The sequence below is a fragment of the Oreochromis niloticus genome, linkage group LG7 (genome assembly GCF_001858045.2).
Source record: "Oreochromis niloticus isolate F11D_XX linkage group LG7, O_niloticus_UMD_NMBU, whole genome shotgun sequence".
NCBI lineage: Eukaryota > Metazoa > Chordata > Actinopteri > Cichliformes > Cichlidae > Oreochromis > Oreochromis niloticus.
The window spans coordinates 20,571,854-20,588,868 of NC_031972.2; the positions used below are offsets into that span (position 1 = coordinate 20,571,854).

Here is a 17,015-nt window from a genome sequence, read left to right on the forward strand (position 1 = left end):
ATACATTTGCCCGTAGTACATCTGTATATTTGCTTAACTTGCCTGTATATAATTGCTCTTATTGCACTTACTGCTCTTGCACTTCTGATTAGATGCATACTGTACTTCGTGACCCTGTATTTATACATGTGTAATGACAATAAAGTTGAATCCTAATCCTAAAGTTACACCGCACAAGTTTTAACCTGAAACTTCTAAACCCAAAGTGGGCTGCTACCTTTGTTACTGGCTAAAATTAACATTTGTGCAGGAATTTTTGTTGTTCATCATAATTTCAACCGTTTGTTTGTTTGTTTGTTTGTTTGTTTGTTTGTTTGTTTGTTTGTTTGTTTGTTTGTTTGTTTGTTTGTTTGTTTGTTTGTTTGTTTGTTTGTTTGTTTGTTTGTTTAATGATTTAAGCTTTTAATGATGTGATTTTGATATGGGGTTGTTTTGCTAATTTAAGCTGAGTGAGTAAATATTTAAAAGGGGGGCCTGGGACTTTTTCAGCTCTTCTTGTCAAAGAGACAAAAATAAACTACCAATAAGTACATCTCAGACTTAATAATAAAATGCTTAGCTATTATTTTTCTTTTAAATCACAATAAATTTTGTATAAGCATTTTTTTTGTCTTTGAGTTTACACTGTATACTGAATTGTTCGCACTCAAACTCCTTTTTTTTATTTAGTTACTTATTTATTTCGTTATTTAATTTTAAATGTCATTAGTGACGAACCGCTGAGAGCACGAAGGCTCATTTTTTTATTTTTTTTTTATCTGCTTTGTTTTTGTCTTCTATTTAATTTTTTTAAATTTATTTTATTACTTCTAGTATAAGTTTTTGAACTAACCTAGCAAATATTAAATTAAGATGTGATTTCTAATTGAGTGTTTATTTTCTTTGGTAGATTCCTAATCTTAGGAAAAAAACTGGACCACTTCTCAGTTCTTATGTCTTCGGATGACTTATTTTGTAAAAGGTGTTAAAAGATTTTTTTTATTTATTTATTTTAATGGAAAAGGGGCGGGGTTGTACATTTTTGTTAAAAAATAAATAAATTTAAAGTTGGCTGGAGAAGACGGTCTATCTTTGGAGATTAATGTATTTGAATGGGGCTACAGGTTTGTCCGTTTCCCCTGCTCTCCCAGTGGAGCAGAGACTTTCACTGTTTAAAAGTAAATAAATAAAATTTTTACCTCAGCTGCATTTAGTTTATTATTAGGGGTTTCAGTCTCTGCAGTCAATAGTCAATACCCATCCTTATTTTATTTTTTTTTTAAAGTGGGAAAATACTTGCATGCGATTCAGTGAATGTACATTTCTATTCTAAAAGTTTTATTTATTCCACTATTTCAGCTATACGCCCCACTGTAATTTCATATAAAGCTGAATTCAATGACATTAGAAACATCGTTGCCCGTTCTGCTAATTCTACTTTCCCTTAATGCCACTGGAAGTTTTATTTTCCCCACCAGCAGCTAACCAGTCCCTTGGCTTCGCCCTGAATGCCGTCACCAGTTGCACTTTTGTCTCCCCCTCCTTTTCTCCACCTCGCTAAACCAGTCTCATTAATAAAGCCTGTATTATCTGTCCTCACTACAGCCCAGTCCATGAAATGAATAGTCGGGGTCTTCATTGCTCTCTGCTGTCTGACTAGAAGAGCTCATAATGGCTTCATTAAGGCAGAAGTTTAATTTGGTTGACAATGGGTTAATGGCCCATGTGCAGTCTTTTGGCAGCAAGGAATAAGGCTACCGGAGGAGGAGAGGTTTTTGATGAGCGCTTTCATTCGGAGGTCAGCCAGGGTCATCAGAGTGTCAGCCACAAGTGAACAAATATGTAATTGATGTTGGGACAGCCCCGGTGTCCCCCCGGGAAGCACCCTCGGAGACCCACCCCCCCCTCCTCCACCTCTCATCACAGAGGACAACACCGAGTCAAGAATGAAAGGAGGTAAAAGAGACAAACGATATCCCAGAAGGAGGATACGCTTCAATTTTGGCCCCTTTTCTCCTGCCAGCTATGTTTCATTTCTCCCTGCTGGTGTAATTGCTCTCCCCACATGTCGGGAAGCTGGCATCCGATGCAGAGGAGGGGCTGTCGTGCAGGAGATGTCTTCCTTTGTTTCCTGATTTGCATGGATGTTACAAGAGAATGGTAGATAAGTGGTGAGACACATGCCGGATTTTTCTTAAGGTAGCACTCTTAGATTTGGTTAGAAGAGAAAGCTGGCCCAGTGCTCGCTCCATGTGTTGTGGAGCAAAGCACCGAGTCAGACCTCAGAAGAGAGGTTACGATGACTGTGATCTTCGTGCAGACCCTGTAAGACAAACTTGACGGTCTCATATTGAATGACCAGAAAGCGTAGTGAGCGACAACTGTTTTCTTCTCTCATTGCTTTAGTTTTGATGAAGTCACACACAGATGTCATTTCCTTCACTTATCAGGTAGAAGTCTAATTTAAAGTAATGACCTTTACACACCGGCTGCATAAATTCTGTGCAAATAGTTCATGTGTTAGAAATATTTTTCAGACTCTCCTTCGTTTGTTTTTTCATGCAGCCGTGCGCACTGATTTTTCGTATCTGAATAAACCGATCTGGCCAATCAGATCACTACATTAGACCACAAGTGTGCAGATCAAATTGTGCTCCGGTACTGAATACACAATGAGATGGTAAAATAATACAGCTGTACCCCAGACACACTGACATCCTGACACATGTACGAAAGCCGTGGTGATATAGCTCCAACTCTCTGATCAAACCACCCTCACCCTCTTGTTCAGAAACAACAGGACCAGCTCATCATCGCTTGGTCTCATCTTGTTCTTAACTGCTTTTTTTCTTTAGTTTTTTTTTTTTAAGGGAAAATTTTCCAAAAACACACTCTGCGTTCTGTGTGTGTGTGTGTGTGTGTGTGTGTGTGTGTGTGTGTGTGTGTGTGTGTGTGTGGGTTACACAACAAGTTTAAATCTGAAAATTCTGAATTCCGTGAGTTGGGTGTGTAACGGCTTTTAGACTCTTGGCCTTAGAAAGATGGCAGGATGCATAGATGGAGTCATAAATAGAAAGAAGAGGGGAAGCTGTTATTTATGGTTTTTACAAATTCAGTCATGCAGATAATTGGAAACTAGCGGTATATGAAAGCCAATCGTTAGGAAGGGCTGTGGACATCAGTGATAGCAGCAGCATGGAGAGAACAGTGGTAGTGAAGCCTAAAGTGGATTACAGCTCCTGTAAATATTAGTCGGGTGCATTCATAAGGAGATCAACAATTAATAAACGTGAGACGGTACTAAAATGGTTTCCTTGTCTGGAGCTTCTTTCAGCTGCTCCTGTATTCTCAAAGGGTCGTCACAGTGGAGGATGAAGGCTCTTCTTGACATAACCCTCCCAAGGATTTGTTCCTCCTCTTGGTCTAGAGCGAGGGATGTTTAACATGTTAGGCGAATGTGTTAACCACTGTGCTAAACATATAACCTTGATCCCAATTAGCTGTAAGCTTTTCACTCCTTTATTATGATAAACTCTGACCAGTACTGATAGTTGAGCACTTCAGATCTTGGGGAGATTACTTGGAGATTAGATCTGGAGTCTTCCAAACCCAGCTCAGCCCACGAGTGTGGGCAGGAAAAAGAAAGTTTGGCGTTAGTGCTAAATGCTAATGTTGTTTGAAGAAATGTGTGCAAGCTGCATATGAAAATTGAGCATGTTTTTGTTTTGTTTTTTCAGGTGGAGAAACCATCAAGAACATCAAAGAGCAGTCTCGTGCCCACGTGGAGCTGCAGAGAAACCCGCCGCCCAACACCGACCCCAACGTGCGCATCTTCTCCATCCGAGGCACCCCTCAGCAGATGGAAAAGGCCCGCCAGCTGATCAATGAGAGAATTGGGGTAGGTGGTCTAGCTCCAGCCCCCCACAATACTCCCTCCCCAAAATGTCCATTGTCTGGTCTGATATTCATGAGCGCACATGTCAAAGCGGGGAGCTTCTCGGTTGAGCTAGGCTGCTCTGGTCCTGGTGGCCAGCAGGATGTCACCAGAGGTTAAACATGAAGAATCCATCAAATGGACTTAATGGAGTGCATCAGCGCTCGGCCCTGCCCTCTGACCTTGCCTGTTGGCTCCTTTTAAACACAAGTGTGGTCTCTCACTCGCCTCCTCTCCTCTCTCTTGTCCAGGGCCCAGGAATCGGGGGGAACAGCACCTTCGGTATGAATCCCTACAACCAAGGACCAACCACTCCCCCGCAACAGTAAGGGTCCATTTCTCTCCTCCTCACAGCACATTTTAATGCATTCCTATGTGAATATAGATGTTCAGCAGATGCCGTTTAAACTCATGATTGCATTCTCCTGTTTGAAGTGGGCCTCAGACGTTCATGACTGGAGGATGGGGGACAACTTTTCAGATATGGCAACCCCAAGGACAACAGGATAATGGTGAGTAATTGCACCAAAAATGTGCTGCTTTATCTAGACGAATACTGTGATGTACCTTAAGTTGTTTTATTGGCTATAAATATGAAAACGGTGACCAAAAGCTCGGCAGCAGAGCACGACTAGCTCTGTTCTCAGTCTTTGGCAGCTTTCCCGGCGGTTATCCGCGTGTTTCTTGCACCGACGTGTTTTACATTTGCTGTCGGTGGAAATCATCAGAAAGCAGAATTGCAGATGGAAAAGCAGAAAAGTAAAATCCAGTCTCAGTAACTCTGGCGGCGTTATCTTTGTCTGGTTTCAGGTCACAATGGATCCCAGACGGGCCAGATGGACTGGGAACAGTATTACAAAAAGTTAGGCAAGTGTCACTCAGGAACAAAAGAACATTTATCCTGTAGCTCTTTGTTTCACTCTTTCAAGACTGAAGTTAAATCTCATCTGTGCACATTGATCTTTGTTTTTTCACACAAGCCTGATTTTATTTTTTTTAAAAAGAAGAGAAATTCAGTAGAGTAGAAAATAAAAATTCTGCTCGTTATAGGTCAGCAAACCCAGGCCCAGAGTACTGTTCCTGAATACAACAAAGGATGGGGTATGTAGTTTTACTGTGTTATTTTGGGAGTGCGTTAGACACGGATTTAAACATATGCTCAATTCCTGCATTTGTTTCTTCTTCACCTAATTTGTTTTTCCCCTCCTTCTGTTCAGGCCAGGCGGCTAGTCCTGGATCTCAGCAGACCTCCAATCCTGACTACAGCACCTGGGTTGACGTCTACAGACAGCCGATGGCCTTCTTCAGCCAGGGCGCTCAGACGCAAGCCCCGGGTCTTCAGGTGAGGTCGGACTCAAATGTACAGATATTGAAGGATCAGCCTGTCTCATACGGCATGCATTCAGTTTATTTGGCACTCCTGGAGTAAATATTAATGTTGAGGGGAATTTTTTTTGTATTGCTGCTGATTGTGGTTTAAATTTAATCATAGTAGTGATATTTTACTTTAGCCAGGTGTAGCAAAAAATAATGTACTGTTTGTGTTTGTTTTTTTTGGTTGGGATTTTTTTTTCTTGATAAATAAAATTACGTTTGTTAAAAAAATGTATTTTAGATAGATAGATAAATAAATATAAAAAAAGTTAGCTGGCAGTATGCTGCTGCACTGTGACGATGCAGCGTTTTTGCAGTGCTGTCAGGAGTCGCGCGTTTTAATGGAAGTGCCTGACAAATGTCAGATGTGCTAAACGCTGTCATGTCTTTACTTTACAGGATCATTAGAGAAGGCGCCCAGGTTAAAGACTTGAATCACTGAGGATGAAAACAACCCTTCTTCTTCTTCTTCTTCTTTTTTTTTTTTTTAAACTGGGGGGTGGGGGTGGGGGGTCTAGATTTCCAGCGCCTTGAAGACTTTTTTTTTTTCTTAGTGAGAAACACTAGCTGTAGAGTGACTTATATAATAAAGTAATATTTCTAAAATCAGGAACATTTATTTGTTACTAAATGCTTATGTACACTGTTATTTTGGATAGACAGTATATGGGATCCCTTTGTTTTTTTGGACTTGAGAGAGCTGTTCTGTCATTTTTTTATTTTTTTTTCTATATTTTCCTGTCTTTGCTCAGTTTGCGCGCCAAAATGAACCCAAGAGTTGTAACATTTCAAAAGGCAATATGATCTATTTTTTTCTAGCTCTGTCGAAATGAAACCATGATTGTGTGCTTAGCAGTCTTGAATACAGTGTTTTGTTGTCACATGTCGTAAGATGTTTAAAACGTGTGTTTAATGTTTTTTTCTCTCCTTTTACATAATTCAATAAAATGAAACTGTGATGTTTTTGTTACAGGATTTTTTTTTTTTTTTTTAAGGTTACAAGGTTTAAAGTGGGTTAATGTCAGCCAGTGGCAATAGTTCTAATTTAATTCCTGTTGTGCATTGTTATGCTATTTCATTGTCATTTTTATTGTACTCTGGTTTAAAGAAAGGTGCAATATCTTATTTCACTTTTGAAACAAAGATGGGTTCTCTAATATTTTGACAGACTTTTTAACTTGTAGTTTTAAGATGATTTTTTTTTTCCAAATGCAAATGTCATGGATAATTTATTACACTGATCTGATTTAGGGGGATGTTGCAAATAGCTTTTTTGACTTTGCTACCTTGTACAACTATGTATATATATGCTCATATATTTGACTGTTTAATTTAAACATCTGTTTCATATATATAGATATATAAATACTTTTTTTTTTTTTCCTGTGATCAGAGTTGCAGGAAAATTGTCCCTCTTTTTCTGTTCTGTTTTCATACTGAAAATGTTCAGATTGTGAATGTGCGATTTGAAATTTGATGTTGCATCTTGTTATGAAGCAAAACAAGACGTGGTGGATTTTGTTTTTACTTTATTTCTCTCTCCTCTCCTGGGTGTGTGTTCTGTACCTGAACTATTCAAGACTGCTAAGCCCCTGTAATTCGTACCTGTGTAATAATTAATGTAGTATTTTTATGTTTTAAGTATTATGATCAAAAACTGTCTTATTTGGTACCTCCCAGTTCGCCGGCGCCCCCTCTGAACCCTTGCTGTGGACTCAGCGGGGCGTTGGACTCAGTCCAATGCTAATACCTTTTTAATTTTTTTTTTTTTTTTTTTTTTAATTTTCTTGTGTGATCTAATATAAATGATGCGTCAATATAGCAAGTGATTCTGGTTATTAACGTAATTTCTTAATGAAAAGGGATATAAATTCAAAATGTCTAATTATGGTGTTTATTTTGTTTGGTTCTTTTTCCTCCTCTTGTGTACAGTTAACCATGTATTGAAAACATCCGGACTACCTTTATTGTGTACTGTTGAGCTGAATTTTTTTTCTTTTCTTTTTTCTGTTTGACTATTGTAATCATTTGGATGTCTTTGGTTGTATTCTGATACTAAAGTGTTAAATTTCACATCTGAAACTTTCTGAGAGCTCTATTGTGTTTGTGTGTGTATATATACTAACAGATGATACATAGAGGATATATAGGCCAAATGTATGTTTTCATGTTTTATAAGCAGAATATCTATTTTCTATAGTCCATTGCCAGTTCTCAAATTCAAATAAATTTTCCGCAAGCCTCTCTTGTGGGTGATTTATGCTATTACACGTTCATAATGGTAACTTTTCTGCACTGCCGAGCTGCTGCATGCTGTAATACTTCCACTGCGTTATGTCCACAGACAAAAAAATACCTGCGGGTTTAGGAGTCTGTTGCATGACTTTAAATTGAAACTGATTTTTGCTTTATTATTAAAATAAGCCACTGCTTTAGTTTGCGGATGAGGACTTCAGTTGGACTTTTACTATAACAGACTTCACCTTCAGGGCCTGTCAGGAAATCTGAAGTTGGCCTTTTATCTCTATTTTCTTTTCTTTTTTTTGTTGCTCCAAATGCTGCACTACTTGGCCACATTTTCTCTACATCCATTTGTCATTGCACTTGAAACAATTCTTGCACTTTTTCCATCCTCATCCTTCTCGCAAGTTAAATGCTTAAAGCCAGCATCAGCTCATTCCACTGTCCTGTCCCGCCCCTCCTCCTCTCCTGCAGCTCTTTCCAGCTTTGTCACTGCACATCTTTGCCCTCAGCAGGGAGGCTCTTGCCACAGTGGATCCTGCGTGGCCCCGTAGCGGCCCCTGCTTTGATGCCGTGCAGCTGTTTCCAAATCCAGCCCTTGATTTTGATCCTCTTCGTCTTTAACATGCCATCCCTGTGGACGTTTTGGACCTGCTGGGTCCTTTGTGGCCATCTAATAATTTTTCCTTTTTAAGCAGAGTGAGAGGGGCACTTCATTATCTGTAGACACACCGCAGCATTTTCCTGCTTATCCAAACTGACAGTATGATGGGGAATTTATGCTGAATATGCCGGTCTGTTGCACAGGGGCAGGTGCCAGAGTATTGAAACGATGATTTAAAAATGATCCTGCTTGTACAATAGTACTGTGGCCTCCTTTTTAAAAGCCACTGCTTTCAGTCCGAAAAATGAGAAGAGCAGAGGCTTTTAAAGTAAACCACATTTTTTTGGATTGATGTATTTATGTGCAAGTAAAATATTCCTCAAATTATTTTAATGACTTTATGCAGGTTCTGCAAATATTGTGCCAAATAAATGTAGTTCTAGGGACCTTGACTTCATTTTGAGGCCTCTATTGTTCCACCAGACTTTGCTGTTTACAAGCTAAATGATCTATAATTTCATAAGCAGTCTGTAGAGTGTCTAAAATAATTAGATGCATCATTCTGCATTTATCTTACATCACCTGAGCCCGAATCACTCTTAAATTCCTAGATTTTTTTTTTTCTTCCCAATCATAACTGAACATTTTCACTATAATTCAGTTGTCTTTTAGCAATATTTGAGGTAAAATGGCAACGTAGAAATAATTGGGAATATCCTTCCAGAATAACATTTTTAATATAAGGTAATTATAGTCTACTCCGCATGGGAAAAGCCTTCGCATTTCAGAATTATTAGATATTTTTAACTGTGTTAGAGGGGTGGAAATGGCAGCAGTGGTTGTTTTATCCTCTTCCCCCTGCTCTGTGTCCAGGTCTTGTTTGTTATAAAAGCGCATTACTGATTAGAAAGGCCAACTTCGACTCAGCTGACTCTACGACTTGTTTTTATTACATCTGCATGTAATTTGGTGCAGTTTCATTTGAAAATATTTTAGAAAATCAATTTAATTGTCTCCGACTCATTTTTAAAAGGTAAAAGTACAATTGTCAGTATTTGTTTATTTTCAAATCGCACTCTAAACTGATGAGAGAAATTGGATTTGTGGGACTTTTATCCACAGGTTAGCAGTTTTGCAGCTGCTACTAAATTTGGGTTCATTTTCTCTTTAGAAGTGTCAAATAGCGCGAGATTTAAGGGGATAAATCAAGTCGTGACATTTTAATTATTACTGCAGTTTCTGCTGACTGATCGAAAAAGAAGATGGATATAATTTCGCAGTTTCACATCGCAGCCAGTGCTGGGCAGGACGAGCCAAACCATGTTTAAATGAGTTTCCATGCTCTGTAAGTAAAGGTAGCCTGCACGCGCGCACACACAACACAACAACACCTCCACATCCAGCAGGTGCCCTGTCCCGCAACGGAAGGAGAGAGGGGTGAAGAAAAAGAGAGGCTCTTAGGGGTGTGGGTGGGGTGGGGTGGGGTGGGGGCTGCACCTCTCTCACCTTTGCAGCAGATGAGCCGGCCTCCAGGATCCGGCGCACTGTGGCAGCTACCTTAATCTGTTTTTAATGACACTGCGGAGGATCCCGCGGGAGGCTCTGCGCTCCTTTCTCCCTACTGGTTGGACAGCAGCTGTGTGTGTGTGCGTGTGTCCCTGCAGCAGGCCTCAGTTAAATTCATGCGGATGTTTGGGTAAAGTGTCAGTGATTTACTTTCCCTTCCTGCAGGAAGGGAAAGTTCTTATTTGTAGTTCTTATTTCTAACGAGCAACAATAACGGAAAAAAAAAAAAATTCCAAGCAAATTCTTAAGTCTCTTTTAATATTCAGTAATTTTCAATTTATTCTCTGACATTTTAATATGTAAAGCCATGTTTTCTCCTGTTTTTCTTCGGGGTGTATCTCTCCATTCTCACCCCCCTCAGATTCGCGTAAAATTCCGCTATTTACCCACAAACAAACGCTCGCCTTTGATAGGTTTCCCAGCAGCTCTTTGAAATCCATCAATTACCACATTCTTTGTGCAATAATTGTCAATCATCCACATTAAATTGATAAGCTATAAATGGACAGAATAATGGCTTAAATTGTTTTACAATGGAACGGCTAAGCGGGATGATTTGCCATTGCTGACATGCCCGCGGCTTTACCAGCTCCGCATAATGCCACAGGTTAATGCATAAATAAGCAAATCAAATCCATGCGTTACCCCAATTCAATTCATTTAATTCCTCTTTAATAAAGAAGCGGCCCACCCCCCTGTCCCCGCCATTTACCTCGGATTTGTGCGATGAATGCTATAAATGTAAATCAATCTAGATGAGAAAGAATCCCATTGAAAGAGCAGAGAAATTTCATCTGGGAAAAAGGAGACAAACGTGGGAGGGGCCCGCTCATAAAAAGCAGCTGTACACGGTAATCTTTTTTCGTGCCCTGTCACTCACCTTGCCTTTTCACTATCTCTGCAGCTCAACAAAACTCTCCGCTATTGTATTTACTTGCCATATCTTCTGTGCCATTACATCGCCATAGTCCATATTCGTCCAGAGAGAGAGAGCTCAACGTTGCCCACTTTTTTTCTTTTTTTCTTTTTTTCGGACAATCCCCTTGTAGTTGTTGGACTGAAAAGAGGAGTGCATGGATGTCAAATTGCCCTCAAAACACCATGAAAGATTGATTTGCAGCACTTTTCAGGGCCCTGACATTACTTGGAGGGGAGCTGAATAGGAAACCTGTGAGCCAGGGATGGAATAAAGATGTCCTCTCTGCTGGAAAAGAAGGAAAAACTGCCCATTTAGCCCCAGTCCATCAAGCCCGAAAAATAGGCAGGAGAGGAAAAAACACAGAGGACTGCGACTATATGGAGAAGAAAAGGGCCCATATATACTCATCTAAACGTCGCCACAATACGGAGTGGGGGTGGAGGGGGATCCGAACATCCATGAATATTAAACCGCTTACCTCAACAAGGGCTTGAAAAAGTGAACCACGTCAAAGCAGCTTTGCATTTCTTTTGCATGCGAACAAAGCTGTAAAAAAAAAAAAGAAAGAAAGAAAAACCCTAAAGTTGAGCTTGTTTCCATTCTTGTTATTCCCGCGCTAACTCTTCACAAAAAAATTAATATTACCACCACATGAATACGAAATGCATGAGAAAAAAATGGGCGAGCAACTCCCAGACTCAATGACCCACTTCTGTGCGCATGAAGGAAACTTCTCCTTCTTCTTCATCATCATTTTAACACCACCTTCTCCTTCTTTATTCTTATTTATCAAACATACATCATTAATAAAGTCCCAACAAATCCACGGAAGCAGCCCCCTCCCCTTCCCCGGCAGCACAGGTGTGCATTCAAAGCGTTTTTTTTTTATTTGTGTGCCTTTTTCGATCTCACATGCATGACTACAATGGCTTTGCGCATGTGTGTTAATTTAATATGCAGCTTTATGTGCGGATAATTACCAAAGTAAAGTTTGCCCCTCCGCTCACCCACCCTCCCTGCCTCCCCTCACTCTCCCCTCCTCTGTCTCCGTTTGTTTTAATGTCTCTGCTGGTTTGTTGCCGTGCAGCAGGCAGGTCCACGCGGTGAGGGGTGTGTCATTAATAAGTAATTAGACAGGGGTCACACTAGCCACTTATATAAAGAGACCCCCACAACCAAGGCAGGGCAGCTTTACTGCGCACAGTTTGGAGCAGAGAGAGGGGCGGACTGAAGAGCAGCTCCCTGTGTGTCCACTTCTCCTTCTTCTCCTCCGCTCACTGCAGCTTCACTTATCATCATTTCTGGGTTGTTTTTTTCCTTCCTCGCTCTTTGTGTGTTTTTTTTTACTCGTCTTACAACATGGGCTCCGTGCTACCCGCCGACGCTTTGGCTCTAAAATCTGGATTTAAGTGTCCCAGTCGCTCGCTGTCGGACGTGATCACATCGGACATCCTGCACAGTTTCCTGTACGGCAGGTGGAGGAACGTGCTGGGCGAACACCTGGCGGAGGAGCGGCAGGGCAGCACCGGCAGCAGCCCCAAGACCGCCTTTACCGCCGAAGTCTTGGCTCAGTCCTTCGCTGGAGGTAGGCTGAGCTGCTGATGCTTTACTATTTTATTAAAATGTTTAACCACACTGCAGTGCGGGTTTGTGCTTTTTTTAATGCAGATTTTGGTTTGTTTTCGTTACACCAGGTTGTGCGTAAAAGGTCCCCTTGAATTGCGCTTTATGGCTGTAGGACACATTTTTGGAAGCATTTGATCAAATCATCTTTCTTCGTTTAATCAAAGCCGACAATAAAACTTTACATTTTTTTCCCCACAGATTTTTTCTCTCTCAAAATTCTCATTTATTTCCATCGCTATAAACACGGACCTGTTACTGGCCTTCTACAGTGCCTACGTCCTAAACTTTCCCTGACTCCTCGCTGCTTTCCACATTTTCTCCCAATTTTTTTTCCTGCTTTTATTTCGACCCATTTAACGCGTTAACCCTTCCCCAGCTCCGAGACCTCGCGCTGGAGGCTTGTTAGGCGTGTAACTGAAAGACGCGAGCATTAAATTCATTTGGTTAACTTTGTGCTTGACCTGGGAAAGTTTCCACTTAAACCTCGCGGAGTGAAAGGTTTCCTTTCTTTAAGATGTCCCCGGGTTTTTCTTTTTCTTTTTTTCCTTTTTTTATCCTGCATTCATCAATCTCCGGACAGTCTCTTTTCCTCTCTTGGCAGCTATGGGGCTCCGGAGCCTTTCTCTTTCTCTCTCCTTAAAAGATTTGCTGTTCCTCACATAATGCACCGTGAAGGCTAAATCTAATGCTATTCATTGCATGTCAACCATCTAATCGCCTTTCCATTTTTTTGTTGCAGAAATTCCTGAGGCTTTTAACAAGTCCGCATTTCTTTCAGTGCAAATTTATTGCTACAAAGTTCTTAAAAGGATAATGAATTTGGAATTAGCCGTTTCTTTTCCAGTAAACTTTAATGAATATCACATCTGAAGCATGACAAATTGTTGGACCCTGCGCAATAGAGGACCATTTAACCCCTATTCGGACGGGATTTTTTTTTTTTTTTTTTTTTGGCAGCCCGAAGTAATAAAAAAAAAAATCTTTGATTTTGACATTAAAGAAGCACGATTTTCTTTTTTTTCTCCCTCCTTTCTGTTGCGGATGAAAATGCTTTCCGAGAGGCTTTTGCACAACAAAAAGTTTCAATTCAGCCAGATAATCGAATTAAACGGAGGATGAGGTGTAGCTTAATATTTCGTGACTAAAATAAGATCCAGTTCATTTGCTGCTTTAAGGACTTTTTTCCAGCAAAGCTTTGGTGCTGAACGTCTCCCGACCACAGTAATCTGGCTCCCATGCCCTTTAACTGACACAAAGATTCACAGTACGCGTTATCATCTAAACTGACCAGCCGCTCTCCGTATTTTAACTTACTTATAAAAAACAACAACAAAACAAAACAAACAAACAAACAAACAAACATTCTCACGTATCTTCCTCTTTATATTCGTAGAGGTGCAGAAGCTGTCCAGCCTGGTGCTGCCCAGTGAGGTGATCATCGCCCAGAGCTCGATCCCCGGTGAGGGTCTGGGCATCTTCTCCAAGACCTGGATCAAAGCCGGCACCGAGATGGGCCCCTTCACAGGGAGGCTCCTGTCCCCTGAACACGTGGACCTATTCAAGAACAACAATCTCATGTGGGAGGTGAGCTTCTAACTTCATTTGTTCATCCCGCAGCCTGATGAGGCCTGTGTTATCCAAATTCCTCAGTCGGACTCTTTATAAATTTCTCCCACTTTTTTTCATTGCCTTGTGCGCTCAGGTGTTCAACGAAGACGGCACAGTGCGTTATTTCATCGACGCCAGTCAGGAGGATCAGCGCAGCTGGATGACTTACATCAAGTGTGCCCGGAATGAGCAGGAGCAAAACCTGGAAGTGGTGCAGATCGGCAGCAGCATCTTCTACAAGGCCGTGGAGGTGAGGACGCACTTAGGTTCAGTCCAGATAGCAGCTGTAACATGCCCATGGCATTAAAAGACATCTAAGCGTGTAAAATGCAGGTGCCACCTGCTGGCTAGAATAAGAACTTAACCCGTGATTTCTTTCTTTGTCATTTGCATCATTCACAGAGCAACAAATCGAAATTTCACGATGTCTAACTGATATTTTTTATCTCGCTTTTCCCCTCTCAGACCATCCCGCCAGACCAAGAGCTGCTTGTCTGGTATGGAAACACCCAGAACACGTTCCTGGGAATCCCTGGAGTTCCCGGAACTGAAGAAGAACACCAGAAGAAAGGCAGAAATGGTAAGAAGCAGGTTTTATTTCACTGTGAATGAAAAAGGAGCTACTTAAAAAACAAAACAAAACACGGTAACCACGTGAAACTCGCGCTGAAAAGGTTTTCAAACATCTCCTGCTCTTTTTTCTCCCCAGATGACTCCCACTCTTGTGACGGCCCTTCCTCGTGCTCCCCCTCCTCCTCCTCCTCCTCCTCCGCCACCTCCTCTTCCTCCACGGGTCGGATGCGCTGCGTCATCTGCCACCGCGGCTTCAACTCCCGCAGCAACCTGCGCTCGCACATGCGCATCCACACTCTGGACAAGCCCTTCGTCTGTCGCTTCTGCAACCGGCGCTTCAGCCAGTCGTCCACTCTGCGCAACCACGTGCGCCTGCACACCGGCGAGCGGCCCTACAAGTGCCACGTGTGCCAGAGCGCGTACTCCCAGCTGGCGGGCCTCAGGGCGCACCAGAAGAGCGCACGGCACAAACCAGTGGCTGCCGGAGCCGATGCGCCCTCCCAGGTGTCCCCTCCTCCCCCACAAATGACAGCCGTGCCCCACCAGATGCCTCTGGTGCACCACATCCCAACCATGGTGCTATGATGACGGAAACACTGGAAGGACTGTCACGCAGGACGACGTTGCACTTTAGATTAGAGCCGATCAGAGCAAAGGGTGCTCAGTGAATGGAAAACACAAGTCGAGGTGACAGTGAAAGCATTTCTCGCCTAATTTGTTTTTGCGTGTTTCTTTTTGTCAGAAATCATGCTTTAATTTTTGTGTTTTGGAAGATGAGAGAAAGAGAGAAAAGACAAGTCGACCCATATTTCGTTTTCATATCATTTGTTATCAGTGATTCTGTGCGTAATCCTTAAATCTAATTGATATGTTTGCATCAAATCCTCACCAGCTCAGGTGTAAAGTACCATCACAGATGTGTACAGTCATGTGAAACTAAGGGATGTACATGGTTTCCGCTGCATTGTTCCACACTGTAAACTAAAATAGTCACTTTAACGTTGTACAGACGGTACTTTGGAGAGTTAGGTAATTATATAAAAATGGAATTGTATGCTACTGTACATGTGAATGTAAATACATTTGTGCTTTCTTCTATTCTAAATAAATGATATGATATTGCATGCGTTGCTGTTTCAGTTATTTTCTTGCATTAGTTCAACATTAACCACATGCCCAAGTTTTATAATCATATCTAAAAGCATCATGTTTCCCTGGACAGTTAGATTCTTTCTTTACTTTCCACAACAGATCCAAATATTTAAAGAAAAGTCCACATATAAAATAGAAACATAGAATAAATGATATTGGTTTGAATCCTCTCATCAGCATGCAGGAGAAGAATTTAGTGAATTAAATCAGTGACGTTGTTCTTCTGAAATAGCGCATGTGACCCAGGATTAAGCTTTTTTGGCTGTGTCTGTGTCTGTGGGTTTCGGTGTGTTTGTTGCCCATGTGGATTTTTTAAAAATACATATAAACGGAGGCAAAAAGGGATGAAACATAATGTTCAAAAACGTAGATACTTCTTTAGCTCATTGGCTCATCATTTTCGGCCTGGACTCGTAATAATCTCTGCATCATAACAATTATTATAAGTAGTTAGATGGACATCTAAGGAGCTTGGAAAGAAAGCGACTGGAGCTTTTTCAGTTTCTTGAAGACCTTTCACCTCTCAGCCAAGAAGCTTCTTCAGTTCTAAAACCAAATGGTGGAGAGCCCCTGGTGTTAATCCCCAGTGGAAGTTGTCCCTTAAGAGTGTCGTTGACCCACTATTGATCATTTGCCTCATCATGGTCAGTTACCAGAAGATGAAGTGCTGAATTTTAACCATAACAAGTTAATATGCAGTGTACAGTATTAAAGTACTGAGCGGCATGGATACTTTAACATATTTGGTGTAATTCTATTAACAAGTAGTTGGTGTGTTTTTATGATCAGTGCATATTTCCCGTGTTGCCATGGTGTTTTCATAAACCTTGGAGATATTTTTATAATGCTGCACGCTCTGCTTTGTGACTGATCCCCAACAAGTCCTACAGCCTGAAACAGCAGTCTCTTCCACAGGATGGCGCCAGAGACACTGGAGAGAAGAGATGGTTTCACAAAAAAGTCGTTGCGGATGTTTCTACGTGTGTTTTTTATGTGATTTGTTTTTGTGGTTTGCACTTCAGGGCCACCGTATATCTTTGCTCATATTGGTAAATAGACTGTAGCAAAGAGGATCTACGAAGGGGTTATATGATTCTCTGTTACTGTAACTCCTCTGTGCTCTCTATTATAACCAGTCCAGTGCTTTTTGGCCACTTCAGATATTTTTATAGAACTGTTATTTTATATTTGTTGCATTTTCTGCCAGGCTCTTGGCCAGATCTCTCCAGAAAAAGACAATTTTTATGTCAGTGACACTTTTTAGCTCGATAAATAAAAGTCACTTTTCTGAAAACTGATTGCAGCCTCACTTTGTACGAGCAATCGTCTTTCTTCTTTTCTTTTTTTTGGGGGGGGGGGGATACTGGAAATCACTACTTTACTGGAAACACACCAAGAAATACAAAATTAAACATCCTGCACAACTCTTTATTGGTTAA

At 41.2% G+C, this 17,015-nt stretch overlaps 2 protein-coding genes across 2 annotated transcripts in view; both read left to right on the plus strand.

Annotated features, from left to right (window-relative positions):
• Positions 1-7,531, plus strand: part of fubp3 (far upstream element (FUSE) binding protein 3) — a 30,026-nt gene extending 22,495 nt beyond the window's left edge. Inside the window, exons 13-19 of the mRNA XM_005470359.3 lie at positions 3,717-3,877; positions 4,165-4,238; positions 4,349-4,425; positions 4,724-4,780; positions 4,964-5,014; positions 5,131-5,255; positions 5,687-7,531. Coding sequence (XP_005470416.1) covers positions 3,717-3,877; positions 4,165-4,238; positions 4,349-4,425; positions 4,724-4,780; positions 4,964-5,014; positions 5,131-5,255; positions 5,687-5,695 — 554 coding nt within the window. The 3' untranslated portion in view covers positions 5,696-7,531. The remainder of the gene's footprint in view (positions 1-3,716; positions 3,878-4,164; positions 4,239-4,348; positions 4,426-4,723; positions 4,781-4,963; positions 5,015-5,130; positions 5,256-5,686) is intronic.
• A 4,177-nt stretch (positions 7,532-11,708) lies between these two features.
• On the plus strand, positions 11,709-15,545 carry prdm12a (PR domain containing 12a). The gene is made up of 5 exons (XM_003445234.5): positions 11,709-12,202; positions 13,637-13,827; positions 13,946-14,101; positions 14,317-14,431; positions 14,561-15,545. Exons 1-5 carry the CDS (start codon positions 11,977-11,979, stop codon positions 15,007-15,009), a joined length of 1,137 nt encoding a protein of 378 aa, XP_003445282.1. The 5' UTR covers positions 11,709-11,976; the 3' UTR covers positions 15,010-15,545.
• Positions 15,546-17,015: the final 1,470 nt, after the last annotated feature.

Bases quoted from the DNA above. Each gene is read 5' to 3' on its own strand.
- prdm12a (XM_003445234.5), top strand. From the start codon at position 11,977: ATGGGCTCCGTGCTACCCGCCGACGCTTTGGCTCTAAAATCTGGATTT. The intron at 12,203-13,636 runs GTAGGCTGAGCT...TTATATTCGTAG, and splicing joins GGCTCAGTCCTTCGCTGGAG to AGGTGCAGAAGCTGTCCAGC. The intron at 14,102-14,316 runs GTGAGGACGCAC...TTCCCCTCTCAG, and splicing joins TCTTCTACAAGGCCGTGGAG to ACCATCCCGCCAGACCAAGA.